The sequence below is a fragment of the Pelodiscus sinensis genome, chromosome 3 (genome assembly GCF_049634645.1).
Source record: "Pelodiscus sinensis isolate JC-2024 chromosome 3, ASM4963464v1, whole genome shotgun sequence".
Lineage (NCBI taxonomy): Eukaryota > Metazoa > Chordata > Testudines > Trionychidae > Pelodiscus > Pelodiscus sinensis.
In genome coordinates this window covers 127,789,519-127,816,016 of record NC_134713.1, presented here as the reverse complement: position 1 = coordinate 127,816,016, position 26,498 = coordinate 127,789,519, and the positions used below count along the sequence as shown (strand labels likewise).

Sequence of the window (26,498 nt, the reverse complement as noted above, 5' to 3'; positions counted from 1 at the left end):
GCTGCTCTATTGCAGGCATCCCCGATTCAGCTGCTGCTGAAACTGACCAGCAGCAGCTGAATCAGGGACGCCTGGGGCAGATCCGGACTATTGTAAGGGGGGGCTATGAGGGGTCTGGGGTGGCATCCCCTCCCACCCCACTCCAGACCCCTCATAGCCCCCCCTTCTGATAGTCCGGCATATCTGATAATCCGGCACCCCCTGGGTCCTAAAGGTGCCAGATAATACAGTAAACTTCCAATAGTCCTTGACCACTTACCATATTCCTAGAGTAGCACCTCATAAAAAATGATTGCCCACCCCTACTGTAATCTTTTCCATTGGTGTGAGGAATCATTTTTATATGCACTGAGGCATGTGCAAATGTGCACCACTAGTAGAAACAGAAAACCTAACTGTGGGCACTCTTATCAGCCGTGCAGTATTTGAATCTCTCCTGTTCGGCCACTTACGCATGAAGTTTACAGGGAACACTGGTCGATTCCCTTTCAATTTCTAATCTGTGTTCACCATTGTAGTGTCTTCATGAGCATGTATTTCAGTTCAAGGTGTCCTGTCATCCATTTAAGAAAGAGGATTTCAACCAAGGTTACTTCAAATTTTATTTGCTTCACCAGTTAATTACATGCAACAATCCCACTTAAAAGAATATTATTAGTTGAAAAAAGTTAAGCACTCAGAATTTAGGAAATGTCAGACTTAAGTTTGCCCTCTTGTGTATATACACATGATGATACAATCTGATCACAGAACCATGTAGTATTTTTTCTCTGCTGATGAGTAATGATGAGGTTCAAGAGCACTTGGTTTTCATTTAAAGCTCTAAAAAAGTGGGTTCTAGTGGATAGAAAATCTTTTGCCCATTTCCCCCAGTCCTATTCCCCTCACCTAGGTAGTCCTAGTCTCCGCTCCTCAGGCTTTTCACCCCAGTCCCAGGCTCCTTGCCAAGTCATTCTCAGTTCCCCCCCACTCCATACTCCTCAGCTCATCTCTCTCTCCTCCCACCAGCACCATCTAGTCTCCCACCTTGCCACATTCCCTGCCCCCGATAGTTCCCAATCCCAGGTTCCCTCCTGAGACTCCTCATCCAAGCCCTGTCTCTCTCCCCCTACCATTTTCTTGTCCCAGCCTCTCTGCCCAGCAAGTTCCAGTTTTCCCCCAACCCCAGTCTCTCATCGGATCTGTCTCCCCTCTCTCCTGACCTCCTTCCCTAGCCCCACTGATCCACAATTCTAGTTTCCTTACCCAGCCAGTCCCAATTTCAATCTCAACTCCTCATCAAATCTCAGTCTACTCCTTGCCCCCATTTGCTTCCACAGAACCCACACTTGTCCAGCCTTACAATTGCCTGACAATCCCAAACTCAGTCCCCTTTCCTTCCTACTAGACTCAGCCCTAGGCTATGTCTACATTGAGAAGATGTGGTGACAAAAGTGCTGTTGGCATGCAAATGTCAGAGATAAGAATTGGTTGGATCATTCGGTGTACATATTACACCAATTTAACATCTTTCAAACCTCATCCATTTACTCATGTGTAACTTACTCTCCTTTACCATATCCCCTCTGAGTGTGTCCAGTGAGACAGTGTAAAGAAGCCTAAATTGAAGCAAGTCACTGAGCATGATCTGAGAAGGCGGAAATAGCAAGAAAAGCATCTAAAAGGAGTGTACAATTTTGTGGATTCATATAGGCCACCCCCATTCTGAACCTATGCCATCTCCTGGCTCCTTAGCATGTAAGTTACTTGCAGTTAAACACTTCTATATCAAACTTATACCATTTTATGTAACACCCTGAATTTGACCTCATAATTCTTTTAAGCTCATCAAGAACCTGGAGAAATCCAATAAACCAGGAAGCAATCGGTACAACTTAAACTGATGGAATCGTAAAATCTGTTCTGAATTGGGAGGCAAAAGGGCTGAAAGTTCAGGTAATAAAAAAGCAACGGTTACAGATACAAGAGTTGGTCATGAATCAAAAATCCATCACTACTTTAAGTATGGTAAGACATAAGATAGAGTATTTAGGAAATTATTCCTGTTGTATAAACCACTGGTTAATCTTTGCAGTCTCTAAATCTTCAGGAGGTTTGCACCCCATGTTAAATCAAAAACCTCTAATGCCTTTGCTGATCATTTCAAAGTGATTTGTGGCAGACTTTAAAACGACATATTACACAGGAGATATGTTGGTAGAAAAAAAAGCCCCATAATGCTTTCCTAACTACTCTAGAATGCAACACATTTTTTCTGCCTCTCTGATAGAGAGAAATTGTATCAACAAAAAAATGATTATTTTTAGATTGTGAATGGCACCATGTAAGTTTATTATATTGCTCTTCCTTCTCCTCCAGTGGACGATCTGGTGAAGACAAAGGCAGGCAAGAAAGGCTATCATCTATCAGATTTTGGTTTCCAGGCTTATATTCCAGTTCATAATTGAAAGAGAGTAGTCTTGCAGACCATCTAGCAATATAATTTCCTGCTCTTCCCAGTCCTCTTGTGGTTAGCAATGTTGTCAAAGGGCTGTGGTCTGTGCGCAACTTGAATGTTTAAATTTGCATTTAGACAAATTGAGCTTGAGGCCTGCTGTGCTGATGCAGTTTAGTACACACTGCAGGTTGTCATCATGCTCCTCAGAAGTACTTCCAAACACAACAACAACATCCAGATAGCACTGAACTCCATGTTGATTCTTCAGAATCAATTACATCATTTTTTGGAAGGCACTTGGGGCAGATGCAAGACCATATGGAACACGTTTAAAACAAAATAGTCCCTTGTGTAATAAATGCCGTGAGGTCTCTGCTATCTTCAAGCAACATAACCTGGTGGTATGCACTCTGCAAATCAAGAGTAGAAAAAAAATCTTTGTTCCACAGAGTTCTGCAAATACTTCTATGTGAGGCAGAGGGTGGCTGTCAATTACAGTAGCTTTATTTGGCTCCCTTAGGTCCACACAAAGGCGAATGCCTCCATCCTTCTTCTGTGTCACTACTATAGGTGAAACCCATTCTGAGGAGTCAATCTCTTCAATAAGGTCCATTTGTACACGTTTTTGCAAGTTCCTCTGAAACAGCTTCTCTGACTGAAAACGGGAAGCGCTATAACTTCTGTCGTATAGGCATCACATTATGTCGCATTTCAACTTTGTGCACAAACCCATAAGCACAGCCAAGTTTCTCCTGAACCTGGTCTTGGGTCCCAGCTGAAACTGGTGTATGTACTGCAAGAGTGCTTTGCTGAGGAAGATCAATTCATCCATTAACTACTCTGAGGTTCAAAGCAGCCAATAAATCTCTGCCAACGATAGGAGTGCCTTTGTGGACAGTGTAGAACTCCGTAGTTACATAGCAATCACCAAAAGTCATTGTTGCTGGCAGGCAGCCACGAACTGGAATTTGGTTTTTCTAGTCAAGTTTGGGTTCAGTAAGAGGCACATCTTTAAAGTAATGCAGATAGATGGAATCAGGTAGTATAGATACTGAGGAGCCAGCATCCAACATTAGCTGAATAGGATGTGATTTGCCTGAAGATGCGGCAGAAACATTTACAGTGCACCTTATCTGTTCTGGAATATGTGCAGTAGTGATTTTGTCCACACTCAGCACAGTAATATCTGGTATTGTAACAGCATGCACCTGTTGATTGGACTGGCTACTGGGGCATACCTTAGCAAAATGCCCAATCTTTTTGCAGTGATTGCACTGAGCTACTTTTGGAGGACATCTTGTGTAGCTTGCAAGGTGTTGTGGGGATCCACAGCGACAGCATGCTTTTGCTGTGCTTTGAATTTGCTGATTCTGTGGTTTTCTATTAGTTTTCTCTTTGTAATTGTTTGTCTGCTGTGATAGCGGATTTTTCTGCAAAGGAGTCACAGCCTGGATTGGGCCTCCTGTATCCATGCTCATTATTTTGGCTTCTGCTATAGCTGACTTAATCTGGGTAGCAATGGTTATTGCTTTTTCCAGTGTAAGTTGTGATCCTAGAAGCAAGCTCTCTCATACACGAAGCATGATTGTTTTTTCAATTTGCTGGTCTCTAATCATCTCATCTGCCATATTCCCAAAGTCACAAGTTACAATCAGACTCCGCAGAGAAGCAATATACTGCATTATAGTCTCCCCTGGTTTCTGCCCACTCTGGCGAAATCTATAGCGATTAGCTACTACATTCACTTTTGGCACAAAAAAGTTCTTTAATGCAGTGAGTGCAGTCTCATATTTATCATCTGCAAGGGGAAAAGTGTAAAATATATGCTGCCCTTCTGCTCCAAGGCAGTGGATTAGCAGAGCACGCTTTCTTACTTCAGAAATCTCTGTAGCACTGATGGTAAGCAGATAAATCTCAAACATATGGATCCAGGCAGTAAAAGCAATTGAAGGCTCACCTGGGCTTTGCAGAAAGGGTGCAGGTGGGTTCAGAGGCAGAAGATCCATCCTCGTCGCCAAAATGTTGTATTGTGCAAGCAAGGTACTAACAAACTTGAGCAGAACTTTATTTACCAAAGTGAAACCTCTTTACAAAGCTGCTGCACCCTTCTGTAGCTCTCACTCATCCTTGGCTAATCTCCTCCCCCCTCCTTCCTGTACTTCCAGACTCCCAACAGCCAGTGCTCCCAGTTCTAATAATGACATGTCGCATCTAAAATACCACAAAGGGCCACGTTTTGCAGGGTCCTAAAACAATCCACCATTCTGCCATGCAATGATTCTATGATAGCTGTTTTGGGTTTTCTTATCAAAATTGTTTTTAAAGATTTGCATAAATATTTGAAGCCTTCTTCCTTACTTTAATCCCAGCCCACTCCAAACCCCCAACCCGCAAAAAAAAAAAAATAAAAAAAAAAAAAGATATACCCTCTTTCCCACATTTAAAGATTTATCAACTCCCCAGGATTGTCCTAGAGTCTCCAGAAATAAAAGATGAATTGTTAATTAAAGATTGCCAAGTAAGGAAAGCTCCAGGAATACATCCAATCAAATTTGGCAGCCCTATCTGTCTCCACACACACATAATTAAACAATTAAATTGAAAAGGAATTGGAAAGTCATTCTGGGTTTGAAAATTAAAAGTCCTATCATTCATCTTGCTCTACCTTCTATCTAGCCTTAGATATGAAGTAGGCAAGTGTCAACAGTATAATGATAAAACATTTAAACAATAAAATATCCACTTCTGTCTTGCAGAGTTGTATGTTTATTCTTACTATAGGGTCAAATGAAAACAGTCTATAGCTCTTTAGGATTTCCCAAACAAATAAAAAATTGATTATTAAATAACAGCCATGCAACAAAGGACATTATGTGAACACAGAGTTGTGAAGCAGGATATAATACATGTTCTCATTGGTCCTGCCATTTCCTTTAAGATATTGTAGATCTAATCAAAGATGAAGCTAGCAAGCCTTCAAATTTCATGTTACAGGTGAAAGTTGCAAATCTGCTGTTTATATTACACGACTGTGTGCAACCGAAGCCTGTCTTCCATCCTTAGGCTTTTGATAACACTCAATGACAAATGCCTGGAAACCTTGCAGGTCTTCATTCTGTCAGACCCTACAAGCTGTGCAAGAATGGACTTGGTTCTCAGATTCTCTTCCCATCTGTTCACCATACTAGATCCTTTGTCACATACATAGCTATACACCCAGCAGACTGAGATGCAGCTGAAACAGCAACAGGCTGTCTTCCAAGACTAACACACAGCATCTAATGAATAAGGTTCCAGGCAGCTGCTGCATTGAGCAGATGCTGGCAGGCACTCAGAGTTCTTATATATCTATATGGCAGCCTCTGGTGGGTTACAGCCAAGAGAGAGTAAGCTGTACTAATTCAATTACAAGTCCTGGAGTGACCACATGAGTTCCTTGAACCAAGTGATGCAATATTGCTTTGTAAACCAAATAGCCTAAAGCTACAGGTATCACAAAGTTATAGTAAGTGTGCATATTAGAACTAATCTGTTTATATTTTAATTGCATGTTTACTTATACTGTTGTCAAACATTTTCCCTCAAGCAGATAAATATTTGGTTTTTACAATCTCAAAGAAAAAATATTTAGCTATCTGCATTAAGTCCTCGTCTTTCTTGCTACTTCCTTATTCAGGATTGGCAACTTTCATAGCCTTCTTCCAAAGCTCATGACCATATACCAGGCTGTTGTGCAGATTGTGCTCTCCATTATCTAGCCCACATACCAAGCCTTTGGTCTCCCTGTTGATCATCTCCATCCACAATCATTGCAAGAGCTCCTACCAATACACCTCTCTCATCTCAGCTAGACATGCCCATGACAACATAGCCTCACTCTCCTCAGCTTATCTTCAGTTGGAGCAACTTGCATTAGGTCCTTTACAAACTCTTTTTGTTTCCTATCAGGGAGTATCCTTAATGTTCTTTTAAGGTAATGTACTTTATGCAGGTTAGAAACTAGATGCACAATGTCTATTATACACAAAGATCTATTAAAAGAACATGAAGGCTGTATGGTCAAAATCAAATGTTATGAAATTCCAAAATTAAAGTTGCCTCTAGAACCTTAATTTGACTCACTTGCACATATGCATGATGATACTTGGCTCATTAAATGAGCAAACACTATTTTTTTTCCATAGGATCCAGTGATTTTCCAGATGCCTAAAAGTTAGTTACTGCAATGCACCACATTCTAGCATTTAAGCCCTTTGTGAATCTAGGCCAGAGAAATTAAGGTCAAGTGTCTGTACTAATTCTGGGTGCCAAATTTCAGACACAGGAACCTGAAGTATTCAGCACTATATTGCACTTCATATGTTCAAACCACAGCTCCCACTGACTTCAATAGCAGGTGTGTATTCAGCACCTCTACAAGTCTCCAGCCAGACAGATGCATGCTTTGGAGAAGAGTACCCGCTCATGTACACAGACTCTTGCTCCTTTCACCTAATTGCGACCCATTGTGTCCTGTCATCTCCAATATGTCCCTGTCCCAATTCTGTCTTGTCTCAAATCATTGGCTCCTTGGCGCAGTCTCATTCTCCTGACCTGGTCAGTTCCTGTTCCTCAGTTCTCTTAACCTAGTCCCAGTATCACCCTTCCAGCTTCCCCTTATCAGTCCTAGTGTTCCTGGCTAGCCTCCTCTGCCATCATTTTAACTAACTTCCAATCTCCAAGCTCCTTGTCCCCAAGCTCTTTGCCCATGAAATCCCATTTTTTAATCTAATTTCACCACCACCACACACAGCTCCCATCTCCAGCTCCTGTCAATACCTCCTACCCACATTCTCTAGTCTCAAGCTCCTTTGCAGAACTCCTCAGCTAATCTCTGTGTCTTCCCCACCCAGCTCCTTGTCCCCTTTGTTCAGTCAATCTCAGGTCTTCTCATGCACCCTGATTTCTTCATCAGATCTGTCTCTACTAACTCCTAACCTTCTTCCCACTGCTCTCCTTGTTCTCAGTCCTACTCTTCTTGTCAAGCCAGTCCCAGTCTCTGGCCTCATGCTCAGTTTCCTTGCCGCTAGTCTCAGTCACTCTCCATCCCAGCTACCAGTTCACCACTCCCCATTGTCCTGCCAGCCTCCAATGTCAGCTCCTGCTCTTCCCTTCACTCTAAATACTTCTTCCCCCAATGTCCTCCCTTCATTTCTCCCACAGACCTCGCTTTTGTCCTCTTTGCATTTGAATCGGGCAATTTCCTTCACCACGTTGTCTGGGCCTAGCACAGGAAACAGTAAGAGGACAGGACATAGTCCCTGCTCTCAGTTCCGAAACCCAGATGTGAACCACAATTGCTCAACATCAAACCAAAGATGCAGTTGCAGGGAAAGTCTGGCTCAGTTCCAGGCAGTGAAAAGAAAGGCCACACCCACCAAGTTTCAATGCCCTGCTACAAATGCACAGAGGCAATAAAGCTTTTCAAATAAAACACTTATCAGAATGTTTTTATGTGGGGGGAAAACATTCTTCTCTAACCCTATTCTCAGGGAAGTCAGAAACTTCCAAAAAATGAAAACAAAACAAAAACAAAAGATTCAGCCTGAGGCAGATATCCCATACGGAAAATTTCAGCCTTAAAATATACCAACATTGTAAGCAGCTGCAAACAGGGTCTGAAAATGTTAAGTGTTGAATAACCTCAATAGATGGTGGTACTTACCACCCTACTATAGTAATCACAGTTCCTCTTAATACTATAATTTTTCATAGTTCTCTCTGGGTGGAACTTTTTCCATGTCTCTAACAATTCTTTTCTACCTAATCTACTTTGTATTTCATCTGCCACAGGGTTACCCAACTGCTTATGCTATTTAGGCCATTTTTCAGTTTGTCATTACTAGAAAGGATTATGAGAATCAGTCATCGGCAAGTTTTGCTACTCAAGTTTTAATCCTTTTCTTCAGAACATTTAGGTTAACAGGTGTGTACTAATGGTGGCAGCAGAAATCAATGGAGCTTTAGTTTCTCCATATGTGACAGGGAGGATGACATCTACATCACACAGATGTTCCAATTCATTCATTGATTATAAGGATTTTGGAGATTTTGTCAAACCTTTTTTAAGTATGACTGCTTTTTAACAGGAATTTTTTTGTCAAGATTTTTTGCTGTCAAGACAAGACACTGGCTACTGACAAATTTAATTGACAAGCCTCTAATTTCATCTTTCATTCTATTGCAATGTACTTATTATTTTCAAGACAGATCAACTAAATAGCTGATGATAAAGAAACGATGCACAAAATTAAATTAACCTGAGAATAAAGGATACTTTACCATAAATGAACATGAGTAGAAAAATAGCATTTACAGTGGATAGAACAAAAACCTGCTTCTTTTGTGGATGAATTAGGTTACGTGTCCTTTGTGCTGCATTCCCTGAAACAAACCCAATCATACCATGATATAAATCATTTGCTCTCTTTTTTGCTATAAAATTTCTTCTGCTCCTCTGTATTTATGAATCATCTAAATGAAGCCTGCTAAGCTAGTACCTTAGAGTTATATAGAAAATGTCCGCCAAAGAAAATATCACCAAAGTATACAAAGCGTAACTGACTTAGAACCTACCAATATCTTTATATGTGAATGTCTGTGAAAGAGAGAAAAATCAGTATGTAGTATACCGGCAATGTCTGTCCATCACAGATATTTATAGAAGTGATTCAGGATAGGAGTATTTTCTTTGATAGCAACATTATCAAACTGTCACAATGGCATGATGCATTTTCTTCTGTGTAACTCTCACATATTCTGGGTGCAGTGTACTGTCCCACCTACTATAAGACTAATTACAGAGAGAATAATGAGTTTGCTCTACAACCTTGGCTAACAGCCAGCTGGTTTTTACCTCATGTGGCAAAGGTTCATTTTCTAAGCTCCAGGGGTCCCAGGTTTGATTCTGTCCACAGATGACCAGTGTCTGTTGGCGTTAAAGGGACACTGGCTCTGGTCACTTTTTTTTTGTTTTTGTAATACCGTAATGTCTACACTAAGGCACAAATCAGAATCCTATCCTCCCAGGACATGTGGAATGCAAACAGAATAGGAGAGACTCTACTCTGAAGCAGACTTATTTCACCACTTCTGGTATCCTTACCTGCTGAACAGAACCTAGTTCTGACAACACGGAAAAGAGGGTAGGTGAGGGGTGTGTGTGTGCATACACATACAAACTAAGGTTATGAAAGTCTGTCATGGATTTGCTATTCTTATAAAAAGATTGAAACATTCTTAAAAGCAGGAGGTGGTCAGGTTTGGGTTTGCAAGTGACTTCTGAATCAATTCAGCTGCATTGTTTGAGATCAAGCGGTTGCTATCACCAGGTCAGGCCCATGTCAATTCTTCATGCTGTGGCTAGTTGTCTTTGGGGAGTGTTTCCTCATGACCATGCATTTTGTTTTTCTTAGTTTATTAGAAAATCATATTTACTAGTGCAGATGTAGGAGTAGTTTGGGGAACTTGGGTTCTACTTGTAGAGATCAGATAGTGTATATAGTTATATACAAACGCGTATATGTATTTATATATTTTGTATAACATCATTGACTAACTATGAAGTAAGTTAGAATGATGTTGCAGAATCTCTGCCATAGTATATTAAGATAACCTTCTACACATATTCAGAAGCTGACATGGTATCTGTTTAGTATCTTCTAAATGAGACATAATAAGAGTGAACTTGAAGTACATTTGATAGATTGCCACATCTTTCCAATCTTCATTCCTCATAAATATTTTTATCTCAGTATGTCCTGGTTTATGTGCTTCAAGGATATATTTGTTTATAGCTAAACAAATAATACAATTTTATAGAATTTAATTTAATAGTTTTTCTGTCAAGTGATGTTTGTTGCTAAATTTCCCAATGAAATTTTCAAGTAACAAATGCTTTATGTTTTACTTATTTTCCCATTTTTATACAGCTGTTACATGAGAACATAAGAATGGCCATACTGGGTCAGACCAAAGGTCCATCTAGCCCAGTATTCTGTCTGTCAACAGTGGCCAGTGCCAGGTGCCCCAGAGGGGGTGGACTGAGGACAATGATCAAGCAATTTGTCTCCTGCCATCCTTCTCCAGCTTTTGACAAACAGAGACTAGATACACCATTCCTTCCCCCTAGCTAATAGTCATTAATGGACCTAACCTCCATGAAATTATCTAGCTCTTTTTTAAACTCTGTTATAGTCCTAGCCTTCACAGCCTCCTCTGGCAAGGAGTCCCACAGGTTGACTATGCGCTGTGGGAAGAAGAACTTTCTTTTATTAGTTTTAAACCTACTACTCAATTTAATTTGGTGTCCTCTAGTTCTTATATTATGGGAACAAGTAAATAGCATACATGGGGATATTCTTGGATTTCATAACCTAACTAGCATTTTTAGGTTCCATGCCTGACATTTTCTGGAACTGACTACATCATATTAGTATGGAGCTTGCTTTCTCGCAGGCATTCTCAGAGGTTCCAGGAGTATGTTTCTCTCCTGCCAGCTTTGAGTGACAGATTTGCTATTAATCCCCTCCTCTGTTTTGTCTCTATGTTATTTCTGTGACACAAGCACTCTTCCCTTGTCATTCTTCCTCAATTACAAGCAGATTTCAGGATATGGTCCAGAGTACCACTTCAAATTAAATATGCAAAGCATGTGTGGAATCCCAAGCTATGTGAATATAAACTAAATTATCTACACCATATACACAAAATTAATCTTACTACAGGCTGTCACCCTGGGGATCTGACTGGTCCCGGATGAGGATTCTGCCAGACCATGGAAGGTCATTTCTGCTCCCCCTGCCCTGCCACCTGATCATGGCCTCCCTACCACTGGCCCCTCAGCACAGGGCTCCCAGCCCCACCACAGCTGTCCTACCACCGCAAGCACAGCCCCACTGCCAGGCTCCAAGCCTAGCAGGGCAGCACCCCTGCTGGACTCTAGGTGTGCCACTGGGGGGGGGGGCAGCCCTGCTTGCTGGGCAACCCTGCTACCATCCAACCTCATCCGGCAGCTCCACTAGGCAGTAGCAGGGTTCCAGACTGGCTCCCAGCCCCACGGGGCAGCCCTGCTGCTGCACAGCTGAGCCACATGGCGGTAGCGAGGCTGCCGGGCTCCTGGTTGTGATGCCAGGCGGCCCCACTGCCGGGTGCCCAGCTCAACCGCTGGGCAACCCCACTGCCTCCCCATCTCACAGGGCAGTTTTGCTGCCAGGTAGCAGCCCCAATGCTGGGCTCCAGCCCACCAGGCAGCCTCACTATCTCCCACTCCCCCCGCATCCTCCCCACTGCAGTGTTACCACAGGGCATCAGCCCTGCTGCTGGGCTCCTGCTTTCGCTGCCGCAGGACAGCCCTGCTACTGGGCTCCAGCCCTGCTGCAGGGTTCCCAGCCACCAGCCTTTCATGGGGGACACTGGCCCTGGAACGCCCTCAGTCCTTCCAGCCAAGGGATTTTGCTGGACCAGAGAGTCCCGGTAAAGAGAGGTTCAACCTCTACTCTGATTTATTTGGAGATAACTATTTGTTACTCAGAATTGCTACTCTATTTCCTTCATCACTTATGAATGCAAGGATGCCCAATTTCCATTATCATCTAGCACCTCTGATTAATATGACATCTTCAATTTTAAAACTGAACTAGTGGACATTTTTGCTCAAATCACATAGAAGTGTGTCTTTTTTTAAAAAAGAACTAAACATGCCTGATTCTGAATTTTAATATTACCTAGTATTTTGATTTGATGCAATGTTATTTATATGCCAGTAACACAGCCTTGCATTTGACTAGAAGCCTTATCTCCTAAGGACTGATTTAGTTGTGTCTCAAAAATGTTGTGATTGATAGTAAGAATACATGGGCCCTCAGCCACATTTAATCATAATTTCTCAAGTTGCACAATCACCTCACCAATTTATCATCTCATCTTAAGAGATCAGGAACTCCCACAAGTCTTAAATGCTTGCAATTCCTTAGGATGAGGTCCTTACCATACTGGAGATTAAGACTAACCCTACACAAAAAGGAAGTCATCGTGGCTACCTTTAGACTGGAGGCTTCTTTCGGAAGAAGCTTTTCCAGAAGAGATTGTCAGAAAAAACTTCTTCCAAAAGAGAATGTCCACACTGCCAAAGCACATCGAAAAAGCGATCTGCTTTTTCGAAAGATAGCATCCACACTGAATGGACACTATCTCCTATGTGAGCTGTGATTACTATGGACAGAGTGGCCTCAAGGGCACCTGTGCTTTTTCCTCCTCTTTCCTCTTCTTTCGAAAGAACTCCCGCTTCCCCGTCCACACACACCTTTTTCCGAAAGAGCTCTTTCGCAAAAAGGTTTCTTCCTCGTAGAAAGAGGTTTACCAATGTCGGAAAAAAACCCTCTGTTCTTTCAATTTTCTTTCAAAAGAACGTGATTGCAGTATGAACGTAAGTGAAGGGGTTTTTGGAAAAACAACTGTTTTTCCGAAAAAACTCTGTAGGATATACATAGCCCATGTTAGTACTGTGGAAGAAACGTTATATAGCCCAGGTTGATGCAAAAAAAAAAAAAAAAAAAAGAAAAAAAGAGGCTTGACTGGATTACTTACCCCTTCTGCTTTCTCTTCAGTGTTAGCCAGCATTTCCTGTAGAGCTCGCACGGACAAGGATTGTTCCAGCACAAAAGTACAAATGGAAAGATCCGGTGGCACATTCTAATAGAAGAAAGAATACATGAGCATGTTAGCACAATGGGAGCCATCAGTCCAAGGTTGCTATAAAATCACTTCCCAATGCCTTTTCATTCTTGATTAGGGCCCTCCCAATTTCAATCAAAATTATGAAAACACAGATTATGACAAACCTTTCCGTACGAAATCTGAGTTTTCCTTGTTCATAGGAGCATCCCATCAAAGGGGACTTCCTGCCTCTGACTGGGCAGGAGAAGGACAGGACTTATCCCTCCCCTGCCAACTGCTCTGGTGGTGGAAGCGGGGCGGAACCAGACCAGGCCCACCTCCAGGTACCTCCCTTGCTGCAAGATACTGCCTGGGACTGGGCAGCAGGCTGAGGTTCCCACAGCTAGAGGAGACTTCTGGAGCTGGATTGTGCTGCTCAGAATGCCCTAGCTCTGATGGGGCAGAGGAAGGACAGAGGCAAGAAGTGTGTGTTGGGCAGGAAGTACAGCACTTTCTGCAGCTATTCATAGAGAGAGCAAGCATTGTCCCTCCCAAGCTCAGGGACAGCAGCTAGGAGCCCCTAGCTGGGGTGCTCCCAGCAGTGCAAGACAAATCAGACCCACCTGTACCTCTTGAAACCTTCTGTGGCTTCAGGAAGCTCTGTGGTTGCAGCTTTCAGAGTCCAGCTCTGAAGGCAGCACAGAAGTGAGGATGGTAATCCCATGACCCCCCTACAACAGGTTTGTGACCCAATCTCCTTTGAAGTCAGGACTCTACCGTTACAACACCATGAAATTTCAGGTTTAATAGCTGAAAAAGTGACAATTGTCAATTTTTGAATTCTATGGCTATGAAATTTGCCATAAAGGACTGTGATTTTGGTAGGGCCCTAATGTCTCCTTGAATTCATACAGTCTACTTGGAAAGTGTGAACATAGGAAAGAGTGATTATTACACAATTTCTATAATGGGTGTGTACACAGACCTATTGTATCTGAAGAGAAGTGTCTATATTGTACAGTATTTCACACAAGCTATACTGAAACAACATTAACACTGCAAAGTTAAAGAATCACAACAGAGTCAAGAAACTAAACCAAAATTGTCAGTGTAACCCACCCTGTCAGAAAAGAGACAGAATCAGTGGGCGAGGGAAAGGGGCAGGCTGGGGATACCGCCCACCTCTTCCATGACTATCCCAGCACCCAGCCTCTCACCCCTCAGGTGCCTTTTAGGGATAGTAGGGTGGCCGAAGCACCCTCCCCACCCAATTTGTACGGAAACATTGTTAGCTGTTCCCCCAGGAGAAAGTGCAATTTGCTTCATTCCTCACCCTGGCTAGGGAACATAGTGGGCAGACAAACCTGGACTTGCCCTAGCCAGGGCACCTATGCCCGGTGGAGCTGCAGTGGCCATGGCGAGGCGGTTCTCACCTGGCCCCAAGCTGCTGTGAGGAGTGAATGGTGGGGTAGTCCTCTCTCCCTGGGTCAGCTCTCCTGCCCAACGCCTCAACCTCAGACCCACCCCAAAGCAATGATTTAAATGAAGAAAAACAAATGTTAATTGAGTTAAGAACCCTAGCAATGCTGGGTAAATCTTCTATAAGATAATATAAGGGTCTATGGCTGCAAAAAGATAGGACAGTGAAAAAAATTAGCTTCACAGGCTAGTATAAAAATGGATAACAAAAGTGACTGAAACAGCTTTTGTGTGAAATAGTAATGCCTAAATTATAAGCTAAGACGGACGTATTTGATTGCATGTGGAAACTTTTCTTATGTTAATCAATGTACTTTTACTCATACTCCTACACCTTTCCTTCTTGTATCCAGCACCTCTCATTTCCTTTGTTCTTGCTCTTTTTTATGTTATTTATATATGTTTCATAATTTCATTTCAGGAATATTTTACAGGGTATTGTACACCTGTTTTACACCATGTACTTTTTGTATTACAAGACTGTGTTCACTGACTATCCATGGACATTTAAAAAAAACTTATTAAATATAAAAATTAGAGGCTTGTAAACTCATTTTCTTTAAGTATAATTCCCTCTATGAGGAAAATGTTAATACATCTAGAATACATAATACTCATTAAATGCTACTTATCTCATCCCACTGTTTAGAGCAATGCTAATCTTTATTATAAACAAACATTTCATTACCCTCTAACATTTTTTTAATAAACTAAATGTAATTTAGTAAGAGACGTGATAAATCCCCCATTATTGGCAATTTTAAAATCAAGATTGGATGTTTCTTCTAAAAAACTATGCACTAGGGATTATTTGGAGGAAGCTCTATAGCCTGTGTTATATTTTGGTGGTCAGACTAGATAATCACAATTGTCCCTTCTGGGCTTGGAATTTATGAATCAAAATGTTATTTCCATTTTAAAATATTACCTTCTGCTAAGAAACTGAAAGTTCAGCTAATGACATGCTTGTTCTCTTGATGTGTTTTTATTTAAAGGACTTTTATACGCCCAACACCCTCATTCACAGCACATATTAAAAACAACACATTCAGACAAACTTCCAACAACAAAGAAGCATAGTCAAGATTCATTACCACTCTTCTTCCTATGGTTTCTCAATAGCTTCCTAGGTATTAATATGGCCTATTTCACTGTAGTATTAGAGCATCATTAAAACATTGTAATTTGTCCTTACAGTACACCTGTGACATGAAAAAATGTGTTTACCCCAACTGCACAGAGAAGGGACTGAGCCTCAACTGTAGATGTTACTCACTCCGGAGAGGTCTACTTTGTAAACACTTGTGACATTTTCCATCCTAGTCTGGTCTCTCAGAATTGAGTTGCTATAACATTGCAAACTCTTGCCTACCCAGCCAAACCTCCCCAGACAGTCACAATATTGTCTCAAAGTTTTGAGAGCAGCAAGCAGAGGATAAACAGAAGACATTTGCCTGGGAAACATCAGAGAGGAGGTTCGAGATTATTTTGACAGGTTTATGCTCTTCAGACATCCTATTCGTTTCAGATCACTGCAGGAAATGTATATAGAGTTAGGTGGTGAAAAGACAAAAAAAAGCAGATATTTAAGTGTTTCCTTTGAGTTGACAAAGACATTATAGTTGTCAACAAAGCACCTTTGCTTCCTAGGGTACGTCTAGACTATAGGCTTTTGTCAACAGAAGTTCTATCAACAAAGAACGTCTAGACTACATCCAGTTCTGTCGACAAAGAAAGTCGCTTTGTCGACATGACAGTGTAGACGCAAAGGACAGCGTAGATGCAATAACAGCTTATGTCGACAAAAGGCGTTATTCCTCGTAGAATGCGGTTTACAGCCGTCGACAAAACTGCTGAGTTCTGTCAACGTTATGTCGACAGAACTCAGCGGCAGTGTAGATTCAGGTATAGTTTTGTCGACAAAAGTCCACTTTTGTCGACAAAACCCTGTAGTCTAGACACACCCTTAGTCTTGAACATTTTCTACCACAGAATCCCCTCCTTGTCTTAATTCCAAATAGTGAGCATCACTGCTACCTTGTGACAAGAACTCAATCAGGGTGGGCAGTGGAAGAGTTCACTTTCTTGATACTGGAGAAGGTTATTCGCAGTATAATCTGTGTATACAGCAGAAGATGACAATGTATCAAGGTACTTAGATCTTGTCTTTCTTTCTCCTGATAGTTCCCTCTAAAATTCACACACAGTTGGTCTCCAGTAACATGGCCACATTAGCGAGACATTGTTTTTCCCCACATTTATAGGCAGCTCCTAAGCCTTTGCTGTAGCTATACACAAATACCCACACCTTTGGCATGTTTGCCTATTAAAGCAACAGGTAATGTATATTTTCTTGTAACTTCTCTCCCAGTCCTCCTCAACAGTCCTGGAGTTTAACACTGGTGATGATAAGCCACTGACACACAATGATTTCCCTTTGGTGCTTATGTTTCCCACTTTAGTTTTTCAAATGTTAAAACTCTTAGCAGCAGAGTGAGGTGGCTGGGGATTCATAGGCCCAACATTTTAACCTTATCAGACATTCTCAGGTCAGTCAACTTGGCAGCCATGACAACAGTAGAAAATATATATATCCCCATAAAAACAGCACAAATGTGTTAATTTTGCAAGTAATTAGAAAAAACCCATGCCAATTAATCAGTAATAGAATCCCATAGAGTGGGTCAGAGGCACATAAACAAGAGGTTTGTGGTCTTGTATAACTGTTTGCTGATCAGATGGATGATATTCTATTAATCTCATCTGAACAATTCAAATTTCTGTACAAATATAGCTCACTCTGATTTTTAAATACTGTATTAGCTCATAGTTGACTTGTATCTGCTTTGCAGTCTATCACATCTGAGGGCCCAAAATATTGGCTTTGCCACTTAAGTTAGGTCTGTTAATCCCTTCTTCAGGAAATATCAGCTCTTGCTTATGGATTCAAAAGTCGCATTGAATTCTAAGTTCTGTTTCAATGCGTAATGCTTTCAGGTATTTCTTATACATTCAACGCTTGTACCCATGTTCAGGATCGGTGTGATCATCATAATATAAGCGTGCTTACTTTTAATCAATTAAATCAGATCAAAATACCTAATACTTAAACTAAAATTACATTTTGTCAATGTCATACCTCATAGTAAATGGAAACACTGAAAAAAAATACTAAAATGGAAAGAAATTAGTTGACAAACAGTATCCTGTACCAGAAGGAGGAAGTGGCCACAATGCAAATGAGAATAAAGGCCATTGCATTTTGCTTCATTTAGACAAGTACCAATTGATTTGATTGGCCTCCTTGCTGAGTTCTCTTCAAGATTTAATGACTTCTGCCAGTGACAAACATTAACATTTCATAATATGTGTTTTTCTCAAAGACAAAATGGAAACACTATCATTTTGCAGCAAGCTTCACCACACGCAAATCAGAGTTAAGTACGGATAAATCAATAAATGTGATCATTTAGGAGACATTGCATTGCTGTGTTTTTTCTTTGTTTCTTGCCTCTCATTTTTGTGATCTCATATTACAAATGTTATTTATTATCTTAAAAATCAGTGTCAGGGAAACAAAAGGCAATAGTTAATTTTTGGCAAATTTCTAAATAGATTTTGGGTAGTTTGTTATTTTTACATTCACTATTTACTCACACTTTTGCAATGTATAAAAAAAATGAGTGGAAAGGGGTGAAAAGGGATTAAACAACTGATTTTACGACAGTAAGTGTTTAAACTTTCATGTTTTTTAATGTTTCTGCTCACTAATGGCTCCAGCCAGCCAAAAACTGCAGTCATGGCTATTGGCCCATGAAAACTCCATGGAATTTTCCTGCTTCACATCTGTGAAAACTAAAGATGATTCCTATGGGGAAAATCTTGTCTCAGCAGCAAGCATTGCATGTTTGATCCAGTCTCTTGTTCAGACTGTCAAGATAGAGCTTTTCCACATGACTAATTGTTCTTTTATACTATGATTTTTAAAGTTTTACTAAACAACTCTTGTTGGCCATTAGAAATAATGAGAGGAATATATTTTATGTAAAAGAATATTGAAAACTCTTATGCCAGCTTTTTTATTTTAAATTCTTAAATGAAATGACTAACAGCACATTTCAGGTTAGGTTTTATAAGGGAGCTCTCTATATGTGAGCCGTAAGCAAAACACAATTTTTTTTTAAATCAACAGTTTACTTATTAGTGTAATAAGTTTAATCACTTATTTGCAATGCCAGCACTACAGAACTTTTAGGAAATTCTGAAAATAATAGAAGGAAATTATCTATTTTGTTTTCAGGATGATGAATTAGTTGTTTGTTACACAGCATCTGTTTTTCTGCTTGAAACCACCTACTTAAAAAGTCTTAATAAGGAAGAGTATAAATGGTCCGTGAGAAGACATTATGAACAACTGAGCTGTAGAATTTTAAGGAGTCTAATTGAATATTTACCAATATTTCTGGCTCTGATCCATTGTTGTAATTTCCATTCACTTTTTTTAAAAACTGTATCAATGTAAGAATGAGACTAGACAGTGTGTGGGGGGGGGGAAGAGGTTCCCCTGGATTTCGGGAAAGTGATCTCTTAAATACATTCTTAAATGTATTTTGGTGGTTTATTGCAGTGTCACACTAGCAATCCTCTATTAACAGTGGTCTGTCTTTACTCCAAACTACCTTTTTTGGAATTGAAATTTCTCTTGCTTTCCCTCAAGACAACAACAAGGCATACTTTAACATGCACAATTCTCCTTTTAAATCTACAAGTTGGATTTCTATTCCAATTTTCTGCTCTCTGCACAGGCACAGATTTCTCATTGATATCAGTGAGAGATTCATTCCTGAAAGGAGAGTTGAGACAGAGATCCACTCTGTGCAAAGGAGAATCTAGCCTTAAGCTTGAAGGAAATGAGTATTGCTGATTTCAAGTTACAAGCATTAAAAAAAAGTTGTTTTCTTTATCACAACATTCTTAAGGCCATTTTTATTATTAGTTACTTTGTTCTGACTTTTACTGTTATTCACAGCTGGGTAGAAGCACAGCAGGATTAAAAATTACCAAGCTACATTTTCGGCTCTATATATAGGGACAGATGAAACTCAGCAGCTTCCCTATGACTGGAAAAAAGTCACTTCACACCAATCTATAAACTACACGGCAACTCACTTGAAACAGATTTTTACAATCAAATATGCAAAACAAAAGCAGAATACAATTTTTTTTTGGCCCAAGATGTTTAAAATTTAAGGGCATAAAACTGATCCATTGAAGGAAAAACAAAGACTAAGGTACAGCTGACGATACAAATGTCCTAACCTTCTTTCTAATTAGTTGGTTTGGCCTTCTCAGTAACACCAACATGCAACGGAGAACAGCTGCTGGAACCTCACTGCTGAAAGTCAAAGTAGAAAGCTCTATCCCTTTGGCTACGATTAGGCTTGTTGCAAGAGATACATTTCCCACCAAAGTGGATAGGAGATGTACTTTTTCCATGGAGCTGAATTCTTCTTAATACATTAAACGTGGAAGCAAAAAAAACCACACAGGTGCTCTGAGCATCATGTGCTATTTACTTTGTCCAAAGTTTCTATGATGACCATTGAGAACATAATGCTATAAACTGCGTCTATACTGGTGCGATCTCGCGCAAAAGCAGCCGCTCTTGCACAAAAATTTGCTGCCTGTCTACACGGGCCACGTGTTCTTGAGCAAGTACACTGACGTTCTAATGTATAAAATCAGGGCTTCTTGCACGAGAACTCTGATGCTCCCGCTCAGGAAGAAGCCCTCTTGCGCAAGAGCTCTTCCAGAAGAGGCCAGTGTAGACAAGCAACATGAATTTCTTGTGCAAGAAAGCCCTATGGTTAAAATGGCCAGCAGAGATTTCTTGCACAAGAGAGCGTCTACACTGGCATGGATGCTCTTGCACAAAGGCACATCTTTTGCGCAAAAGCACATGCCAGTGTAGACGCTCTCTTCCGCAAGAGTTTTTGCGTGAGAACGCGCCAGTGTAGACGTAGCCTATCTGTTTAGTTAGCATTTAGTCTCAGAAGTATTTCAAAAACAGGCACCATTTATGTTCCCTAAGACAGGGTTAGGAAACCTCAGGCCCGAGGGCTAGATGTGCCCCCTGGTTTGCCTGGATCTGGCCCCCAAAGCTCAGGCCTCCCACTCCCCATCGTTGGGGAGCTTGCACTGGTGCTGCAGTCCCCTGCAGCCCCACCGTGGGACTGGAACACACAAAATCTACTAATCTGGGCCCCCCTGGCTCTGGCATGCGAGGGGAATGTGGGGAACATCTGTCTCCTCCGCGTCAGTGAGAGGTTTTTTGGTTTGCTTTTGTTTTTTTGCTTCTCACTTGTTTGTGGCCCCTGACTGATTTTTCTGTGGGTCAGCCATCCCCAGCCCAAAAAAGGTTACACATCCCTGTGCTAGGATCTCCCTTGTTGCAACCCATATAGTATCTAGGATCTTAAATGATGAGATCAGGTTCAAGCCGCTGCAGTTGCAATTTTTCATGAAGAGTGTGTAAATGCTTGAAGCTGGATTCCGATTTCATCTGCAAACTTCAAGTTGATGCCACTTTTTTCCCCAGTGGGCAGTTCCAGATTGACTTCACTGGTTTTGTGGAGTGAACTCCAAATTGACATCACTGTAACAGACCAGAATCTATTCCATAAAGGTGAATTTAGTCTTTAGCCATGGACAGTATTGGGTATAAGTATCTGAGGCTAGGCCTAGACTACATTCCTTTCTCGAAAGAGGAATATAAATGAGGCAAATCGAAAGTGCAAATGAAGCACTCCTGCACTTCATTTGCATATTTTCATCCAAGAACTTTTTCAAAAAAGGGGTATTTGAAAGTGAAAGCGCAGTCTAGACGGGGATCTTTCAAAAAAAAAAAACCTTTTTCGAAAGAACCCATACTTCTGAAAAAATTAGGAGTACGGGTTCTTTCGAAAAAGGGGCTTTTAACCCCGTCTAGACTGCGCTTTCACTTTCGAAAACCCCTTTTTTGAAAAAGTGCTTGGACACAAATATGCAAATGAAGTGCGGGATATTTAAATCCGTGCTTCATTTGCACTTTCGATTTGCCTCATTTACATTCCTCTTTTGAAAGGGGAATGTAGTTTAGACGTGCCCTGAGTGGAGAATTTTGCCGTCCAAGCACTTTTTCAAAAAAGGGGTTTTCGAAAGTGAAAGCGCAGTCTAGACGGGGTGCAGTGCACAAAAAAAATAATCCGCAAATGTTTAAGCAAATGTTTAATTAAGGAGCCATTGTTCCAGTAGTAACCATATTTCTCAGGAGGCATTAATACTGAAGTGCTACTGATGCACTTCTCAGATAGATGTATGAATTTGGCTTTCTCTCTCACACCACACATGCAACCAAGGCATGCAACAATATCTAGCTATTGCACTTTTCCAAGGCTCATTGCTGTGCAACCATTCACAAGCTAGCTTTGTGACAGCATTATCCTTGGGGAACTAAAAGATGTTATGAGAGCACTTAATGGGCTTCATGATACATTAGAGCTATGACTGAGCTTCTCTGAAATGCAAGGCCCTCCCCAGGCTTCCAGATACAAGACAGTAAATTACTTATGGAAAGTCACACTTAAATTTTCAGTACCATTAACTTGTCTCCCTACCCCACCAGAACATCTCTCAATTTCATACAGAGCTCACTTCAGTCAGGACAGAGGCTTTCAAAAGAATCCAAACTTACTCACCATTAGCCATTCTTCCAGAGACCATGGAAGAAACAGGAAGACTGGATGGTGAGTGAGAAAAATCTACACTGCAACAATTTCCTATTATTCATGCTTGTTTAATGGATACTGAAATGATTTTATAGGCAATTCCTTTCAGACTTCACATTTCAGTAAGTATAATAGTTTGTTTTATAAAACCTCATACTATCCTTTTCACCCAAGTTGTGTGCCCAGCCATTCTCTTCTTTTGATGCTATATTTCTGCCCTCCCCCCCAGTCAAAATAATACAGACCTTGCTATAACAACAGTTGGGCTCTGCTCTTTGCTAATGATCAATCCACAGCTTAGACATTTAATTCATTCTAGCCTAGTTAATTTTCAATAGCTTTTGTTAATTCATGTGGCGATCATCAATTTTGATCCATGTCTCCCAGAATAATTGCCTCATTTATTTTCTGCTGCAAACATTCTAACATTTGAGTCGTAACTTAGAGGAACATCAGGAAAAACTGAAGTTTTTCCAAGCTTTACTATCATTAAATGTGGGTGCATGGCTCATAGGATTCGCATGGGAGAACTGTTCAAAGGAGGGTTGCCAGGTGTCTGGTTTTGAACCGGACAGTCTAGTATTTGAGCTTTCTGTTCAGGAAACGAATTGCGGAAATATAAATGAGAAAATATAAATGTCCGGTATTTTCTAAATAAGATGCAATGTAAATTGTGATGTCATGTCAAGTGTGTCCGGTATTTTTGTTGAAACCATCTGGCAACCCCAGTTCAAAGCTGGCCTAATTTCATAAAGACTCAAGGTTATTGTTTCTCCAGGTGGTCCTGTAGGAAGGTAACCAGAGATTGTCCCTTTCCTTTCATATAAAAGAGATCTAAAAGCTTGAAGGCTCAATGACTTCTCACCCCGAAACATCTTTCCTTCAGCAGAGATTGGGGATACAAGGATGGGGAAAGCTTTCAATACTGCTGCTGGGCTGAGGACTATAACCTAAGGGGTTCTCATCCAGGCCCTTCCACAAAATACTTCATTCATTTATGAGATTTCATTTATTAGTAAAATAGTAAAGCCTGTTGCAACGTCAAACTGATCATTTTCGCAAGGAAAATTAGATAGTAGTCATCAGACTAGCATCCCCACACTATTAAGACATTACATGCTTCCATTCCTTTTAGTGACAAATTATTCTCAAAAGTCTGATTTAGCTAACCATCTGAACTTTGAGACTCCCATGGACCATCAGTGGAACTCATTTGCTGTGGACTTCACATATACTTTTGAAAAACCTAAAGCTCAGCAGCTCCAAGGTCCTCCAGGTTACACCCTAACCCTGATTAATTGAATTTGGGCATTCTAAGGCTGTGCACATTGCCACCAAATCAATGTGCAAAACCAGGGCTCCAACAGAAATGACTATGAAATTCACTTCAGTTTATAACTGAAATTCAGAGGCTCTGGAGGAGACCAAGGTATTGCGAAAACAAGAGAAACAAGAGAAAAGACCAGCCTGAGCTATCAATCAGGAGGGGGAAAAATAGTATTTGGCACTTCATGTATAGATTTCCAAGTGGTTTTCTAAAGGCAGGCAAGCATTATTTTACAGATGAGGTAGAGATTACAATTTTACCAAAAAGAAGGATGGACATGCCAGTGTGGTTTGTGTGTAATGCGCTTCATATATTCCTATATAGATTTTAAAATCTGTATTCACCTACACAGATTAAAAAGCCAACTTTATGTAATCATGCAGGTGGTAGATTCAGTCTTTAGTGATATCACCATCCTATTTTATCTTCTTCAGGATCCTAACATTGAGTGCATATTTGACCTCAGTGAGACAGCTTTGTATTCATTTTGTGGACCCTAACAATATATTTTTGCTTCTGTATTCAAGTTCTCTCTCCATCACAGATGGGATATTGTTATTTAAAAACAGCCTGCACTTACTTACTAAAATTGGATATCCTCCTAGGTCAAATCAAGGCCAACATTCACTGAAGCAGTGAAACATTTTTTCAACTCAAGGAGATATCTCCCAGAACAGTTTTAGGTTTCTACCCAAACCACTGAGAAGTCTGCATTGTCTAAAATAAGGTTACAAGTCTTCTTTCTGTGACAGCAAAAATGTAATCTTTTTATTCCCTTCGCTGTCAAAACAGGCCAAATATTTCTTGTTCAAACTTTGAGAAAGGGTGAAGGATATAGTCTTTGGGTAAAAATCTGAATCTGGAAAATTTAAATTCAAAAAGAGAAAGTTTCAGAATGATATAAGCAAATGTTAAAGAGTTTTGAAAGGAAAAGACTTAGATTTAATTACATATCAAATAAGAATCTCAAAGGGATACGGAGAGGCTTTATTAATAGGCCAAAATGTGGGCTGATTCTTTCAAGTAGTTTTTCTGGCTTGGGATATTTCTTATGAGTCAAGTGAACATTAAACTATGGCTATGTCTAGACTACAGCGTTTTTTCCAAAAAAAAGTAGCCTTTTTTGGAAAAAACTTCACCTACATCTAGACTGCCGTCACGTTCTTTCAAAATTAAATAGAAAGAATGCAGCAGTTTTTTCAACAGCGGTAAACCTGCTTTTACGAGGAAGAATGCCTTTTTTTGAAAGAGCTGTTTCGAAAAAAGGCGTTCTTGAACACAAACAGGGCTTTTTCGAAAGAGAGAATCCAGACTGTCTGGGTGCTTTCTTACGAAAACTCAGATCACTTTTTCAAAAAAGTCTTGTGGCTGTTTAGACAATCTCTTTGAAAGAGGCTTGTAGTCTAGACATACCCTCAGTGTTTTGTAGTGCTTTAGAAGTATTCAGTGCTAAGCATTAATCTCAGTTTTACCATGGCTACGTAACCAAATGAAAGCTGTTACTTTACAGGATTCTTATTAAAAGGGGATTAATGTAAGTTAAACACTAGAAAATTCATGTGCTCTGAGTATAATGTATACAGCATTATAAATATATCAGTAATTCAAGGATCTAGGATTCCTAGCTATATTATATGCATAATTAAAATATAAGAGTGTTTTAAAAGTACTATGCTGGTACTATTAAAATATATTCTGCTCTTAGACCCTGAGAAAAAAAAATTGAGTCCTACAGTGAGAACTTCATAGAATATATGTCACTTCAGCTTTTCATTAACAGTTCTACAACAAAATAAAACTAAGCAAATTTTCAGTGATATTGTATTTAGAGCCAATAGCCACTATTGTGTTACTTTCACCAAAAAACTTACAATATTCCTATTTTGCTTTATCACTGTATCACAGAAGACAGTTACTGCACTAGAAAGAATACAATCATCAAGACTTGGTGCTTTTGTATTAAAGACAAAAAAAACACAACTGGATTTGCAGAGGCTCTGTTGTGAACAGGATGTGAAAAACTACCAGCCATTGTGAAACAGATTAACTTGGTGAAAGCAGAAAATCACAAGCGATCATGAAACAATAAGCAACTGTTTCTAATGGGAGAATAATGACTCAATTGAAACCTAAATCACAACAAGAAAGTGGATTCTAAAAACGAGGCGAATACTTATTAATCCATTTATGGAGTTGTATGGATTGTGAGATTTGGAAGCCTGACTTTGTTACAGCAGCTCGCTATATTCCTGGCAATATCTCGGTCAAGATTTTCTAGCATCAAAATTGATTTTCATTTTGACTGATCACATCCATCAATGTATGAACAGCAGAGCTAAACAAATAAAATGATTTCATGCAAATGTTCAAATCAGAAAGTGCCTCTGACAGTATTTGTGAACCTTTCATGTTCATTTTTTTGGCTAAAATCTGTATTCTCTAGTCCATTCGCCATGCCATGTTACCAGAAATATTTAGGGAAAAGATTATTTTTGGAAATCCCGAGCATTCAAATATTTGCAAAATAAAATACAAATTGTAGATTAGACTGAAAATTCTGATCTTATGGTTAAACAAAGAAATTACACTTTCATTCCCTATCCCCTATACTGGACTGGATTACTTGTACAACTAAACAAAGAATAACTTCAAATAAAAAGTATCAACATCAAATATGCAACTTCAGTTCCATTCTGTGGAAGTGAATTAGTTATGTATATTACATTCATTAACAGATGAGAAATTGTCTGTTAGATTGTATTATCTACAGTTCCAGCACAAATTTGGCAAATAA

The 26,498-nt window shown here is 40.2% G+C and overlaps 1 protein-coding gene and 1 long non-coding RNA gene across 2 annotated transcripts in view; one reads left to right on the top strand and one right to left on the bottom strand.

The window, feature by feature from the left end:
* Positions 1-26,498, bottom strand: part of RYR2 (ryanodine receptor 2) — a 648,519-nt gene that overhangs the window by 435,332 nt on the left and 186,689 nt on the right. Inside the window, exon 4 of the mRNA XM_075924816.1 lies at positions 13,064-13,168. Within this exon, the coding sequence (XP_075780931.1) occupies positions 13,064-13,168 (105 nt within the window). The remainder of the gene's footprint in view (positions 1-13,063; positions 13,169-26,498) is intronic.
* Positions 1,565-26,075, top strand: LOC142827977 (uncharacterized). Its single transcript, XR_012902821.1, has 4 exons — positions 1,565-1,737; positions 1,824-1,935; positions 13,084-13,224; positions 25,610-26,075. It is a non-coding gene; the product is annotated as an uncharacterized LOC142827977 (long non-coding RNA).